This window comes from Coffea eugenioides, chromosome 10 (assembly GCF_003713205.1).
Source record: "Coffea eugenioides isolate CCC68of chromosome 10, Ceug_1.0, whole genome shotgun sequence".
In the NCBI taxonomy this organism is placed as follows: Eukaryota; Viridiplantae; Streptophyta; class Magnoliopsida; order Gentianales; family Rubiaceae; genus Coffea; species Coffea eugenioides.
The window spans coordinates 11,074,447-11,078,698 of NC_040044.1; the positions used below are offsets into that span (position 1 = coordinate 11,074,447).

The 4,252-nt window shown below is 42.1% G+C and overlaps 1 protein-coding gene across 1 annotated transcript; it reads right to left on the bottom strand.

The window, feature by feature from the left end:
• Positions 1 to 763: 763 nt before the first annotated feature.
• On the bottom strand, positions 764 to 3,031 carry LOC113750422. The gene is made up of 3 exons (XM_027294397.1): positions 2,324 to 3,031; positions 1,585 to 2,131; positions 764 to 1,071 (listed from the first exon to the last, which is right to left on the bottom strand). The coding sequence occupies exons 1-3, from the start codon at positions 3,029 to 3,031 to the stop codon at positions 764 to 766; spliced, it is 1,563 nt and encodes a 520-aa protein (XP_027150198.1).
• Between the last annotated feature and the right edge of the window lie 1,221 nt (positions 3,032 to 4,252).

Genomic DNA, 4,252 nt, shown 5'->3' on the forward strand with positions numbered 1-4,252 from the left:
TTGTGTTGCCAATAAAAGTTGTCCTCCCTCCCCATCAGACTTATGGGAATATTCAAGATCTTCTCAGCATTACTTTGCATGAAATACTTAAAGATGGTGTTCTTCTTCCATCTATGATGGCTTATTAGCTCATGCACCATCTTCAAGTCACAGCTTTGAGGACCAAGAGGGGTTGGGCTACCTGAGCTAGTACCTGGAATCCACCTGTGGCCCAAGATGCTCGTGCTTCTGCCATTACCAATTCTTCTGATCAGCCCTTTCTCAATTAAGCTTCTTGCTCCTAACAGTCCTTGCCATATCCAGGAAGCATTCTTGTGGGGCTTGCATGTTAGAATAGAATCCTTGGGGAAGTATCTTGCTCGCAACACTTTACTGATGAGAAGATTTGGTTTGGTGAGTATTCTCCAAATCTGCTTGCCCAGTAATGCTTTATTGTAAGCTTCAATGTCCTTGAATCCCAGACCCCCTGCATTCCTACTCATTGACATTCTCTTCCAAGATAACCAATGCAATTTATTCTTTCCATTTGCTTCTCCCCACCAGTAGTTTGCCATCAGTGAGCTTATGTCTTTGCATAGCTTCCTTGGCAGCTTGAACACTGACATGGCGTAAGTTGGCATTGCCATTGAGACTGCCTTAAGCATTACTTCCTTGCCCGCTGTGCTCCGCAACTTGTTCCTCCAGTCTTGAATCTTTCGCTTGATGTTTTCCTTTATGAACCCAAAGATTTGCTCTTTTGTCCTAGAGATCACCATAGGCAGTCCTAGATACTTGCCTTTTTCATCTCTGTCATTCCTCCCAGTGAGCTACACACAGCTTGTTTTTGTTCCATGGGCATATTTTTACTAAAGAAAACAGAAGACTTCTCCAGGTTGATCAGCTGCCCTGAGGCCTCCTCATACTTTTTGAGAATCTTCATGATTTCATTGGCCTGCTGTACATTTGCTTTACAAAAAATGAGGGAGTCATCTGCGAAAAAAAGGTGTGTGAGGATTGGTCCTTGTCTGCTAATCCTCAACCCTTTTATATCATTTCTCTCTTCCGCTTTCTTCAACAAATTTGAGAAACCTTCTGAACAAATTAAGAATAAGTAAGGGGACAGTGGGTCTCCTTGTCTTATTCCCCTTTCTGGTGCTACAAATCCTTTGGTTTCCCCATTACAATTGAAAGAATATGTTACAGTCTTCAAGCAGCTAGTTATCCAAGTAATCCATTGTGCACAAAAACCCATCTTTTGCATCATTGCCTATAAGAAGTGCCACTCCACTCTATCATAAGCTTTGGCCATGTCTAACTTGATTGCCATGTAACCTTCTTTTCCTTGCCTTTTGTTTTTGAGGTAATGCATGTACTCATGAGCTAAAATTACATTGTCTAAAATTTGTCTGTCTGGAATGAAAGCAGATTGCGTGTTACTTATGCACTTGTCCAGAACAAGCTTCAATCTGTTGGCCAAAATTTTGGAAATGGTCTTATATATGACACTACACAGGTTGATGGGTCTAAAATTTTTCACATTTGTTGGGTTCAGGATTTTAGGGATAAGAGAAATGACAATATGGTTTATGGATTTTAACAGGAAACCTGAGCTGAAAAAAGACTGAATTGCTGGTATCAAGTCTCCTTTGATAGTACTCCAAAAACGTTGGAAGAATAAAGGGGTCATGCCATCTTGGCCTGGAGCTTTATCAGACTGCATAGAGAAAAGAGCTACTTTGATTTCATCTTCATCAACTTGCTTAGTTAAATTGGTGTTCATATCTTGAGTTATAGAGTGGGGGATACCCTCTAGCATCTCAGTCATATCACTCCTCCCTCCACTAGTAAACAACCCTCTGAAGAAGTCAGAGATTTCAGCAATTACTTCCTCTTCATTCGTTGTCCAAGAGCCATCATCCCTTTGCAGTTTCCTAATCATATTTCTGGTTCTTCTCCCTTTGACGTGTGCATGAAAGTACCTTGTATTTTTATCCCCATCTCTTAACCATTCAATCCTTGCCTTTTGACACCAGAATTGTTCTTCTTTTTTGTATGCCTCTTTTAGTTGCTTCTTGATCTCGGCAGTAACTTCTTTTTTGTTTACAGGATTAGAACCTCTCACAGCGTCCAATTCTTTCCCTAGCTCCTCAATCTATCTTTTAGAATTTGCATGGAAGGTGTTTCTCCACTTCAGAAGTTCTATTCTACAGTTTCTGATCTTCTTAGTAATCCTGAACATACGTGATCCCGGCTCTTCAAACTGCCAAGCTTTCTCCACAACCTGTTGACACCCTTCCCTTTGTAGTCAATGTTTATCAAAGTAGAACCTCTTTTTCCTTTTCACCTTGTGTGGCTCAGTGTTTAAGAAGAGCATACTATGGTCAGAAGCATAAGTGTCCAGGTGTTGACATCTTGTCTTATCAAAAATCTGGACCCTTTCATAACTAGAAAGACATCTATCTAACCTCTGTCTGATTTCTCCCTCTTCCTCCCAATGGTTACTCCAAGTCCAAGGATGTCCCTCATAGCCTAAATCTGTCAACTTATTCTGATCAATAAAATCCTTGAAATCTTTTAGGCTTCTCTTCTCCCTGATAGTTCCACCCCATTTCTCATCATTCGACACTATGTCGTTGAAATCTCCTGCAATCAAGAATCTGTCACCCCACAGCCTACTTCTATCTCTTAAGACTCTCCATTGTTCCTTTCTAATCTGAGCATCACAGCTCGCATAAATCCCTACAAACCACCAGTCACAGTGATGCTCATAATCCTCAATTCTGACCTCTATAGTAAAAGCAGTCTGATTAACTTCAAGGATCTTAGTATCCTCTTTCCACATCACAGCCATACCACCTGACTTGTGCATAGCTTCCACTACCACACTATTATCAAACCTTAACCCTCTAGCAATCCTATCAACTACCAGTCTTTTGTTCTTGGTCTTACTCAAAAAGATCAAGTTTGGAGAGAGGAGGTTATTCACCTCCCTCAGATGGGGAACTGTCAAGGGGCTCCCCACACCTTGACAGTTCCACACCAAAGCCCTCATTTCCTTTAGGGGGCCCCATTAGGGAAGGACCCCACCTCCACCTCTGTCATAGCTGTGTATCCCACAATCTCGAATGGCTTAGCACGTTTGCCTGTTGTCTCTTGCTGATGCACATCCTCCATATCCTCATCAAACAGCTGAATTTTTCTTTTCCCTCTTCCTTCAAAGATAGCATCCTGACCATTCCTCTCTTTCAGTGCCCTTCTTGTTTGCATTGGGAATTTCAACTTCTTATAAGATCTTTTGACTTGCTTGTTAATAGCCTCTTGAATCTTAGTAGTACCTTGGGGCTCTCCCTGCCTTTCTTCCTCTTGAACTGGAACCTCTAGAAGTCTGTTCTCTTGTTCCAGCCATCTTGTGCATTGCTCCCTGTCCTCTTCCATGTCCTCCACCTCCACTAGAGTCAGGTTCTCCTCTACATTTTCCTGTGCTAGGAGAGGGCTATCAAGTTTTTCCTTGCTCGAGGGTTTGAGAGCTTCACTACTTACTTGTTCCCTTCCACTGGTTTCCACAATAATCAAGGGACCCCTACAATTATTCAGGATCTTCCTTTCACCCTCCTGCTCTTTCGTAGGGTCCTAGTTTCTTCTAGATCCTAAACTTGATGTCCTAAGAGCCTCCCGAAGCACCTCTCCTGATTGGGTCCTACTCTTCTCCCTCTCCACCATTTCTCCATTCTGGAAATTCCAATATCTTTTATCCTTCTCAGTATCATCCCTCCTTACTCTTTCCTTAGAAGGGCTTCTATTAATTCCAGCACGCATCCATGGTCCGTATTGGTTCTCTAGAAGATCTCCTGAAATAGTTATGTGTTCTTTACAAGTACGTTCCCCATGTCCAACTATTCCACACTTATAACAGAAATCCGGGCACCTTTCGTATTTAAAAACAACCCATCTGAGTGACCCTGCTAACTGCACCAAAGTTCCTCTTAGCAGGGGTTTTGACAGATCAACACGAACTAGTGCTTTCAAATGCCTACCTTCTTTTCCCCCTCCCTGAGGGATAACTACGTCTTCAATATCTTTAAACACTGCTCCTATTTTTCGTCCCACCTCTTTGGAAAGTCAGTGCACAGGAAGGTTCCAGATCTGAACCCACAAGGGAGCAGTAACAAAAGCACCGTAATCGTCTTCTATCCCTTCAGACCATCTGTTCAACACTAAGATTTGATTATCCATTAACCAAGGACCTCCTGTCACTATTCTTTCTTTATCTTCG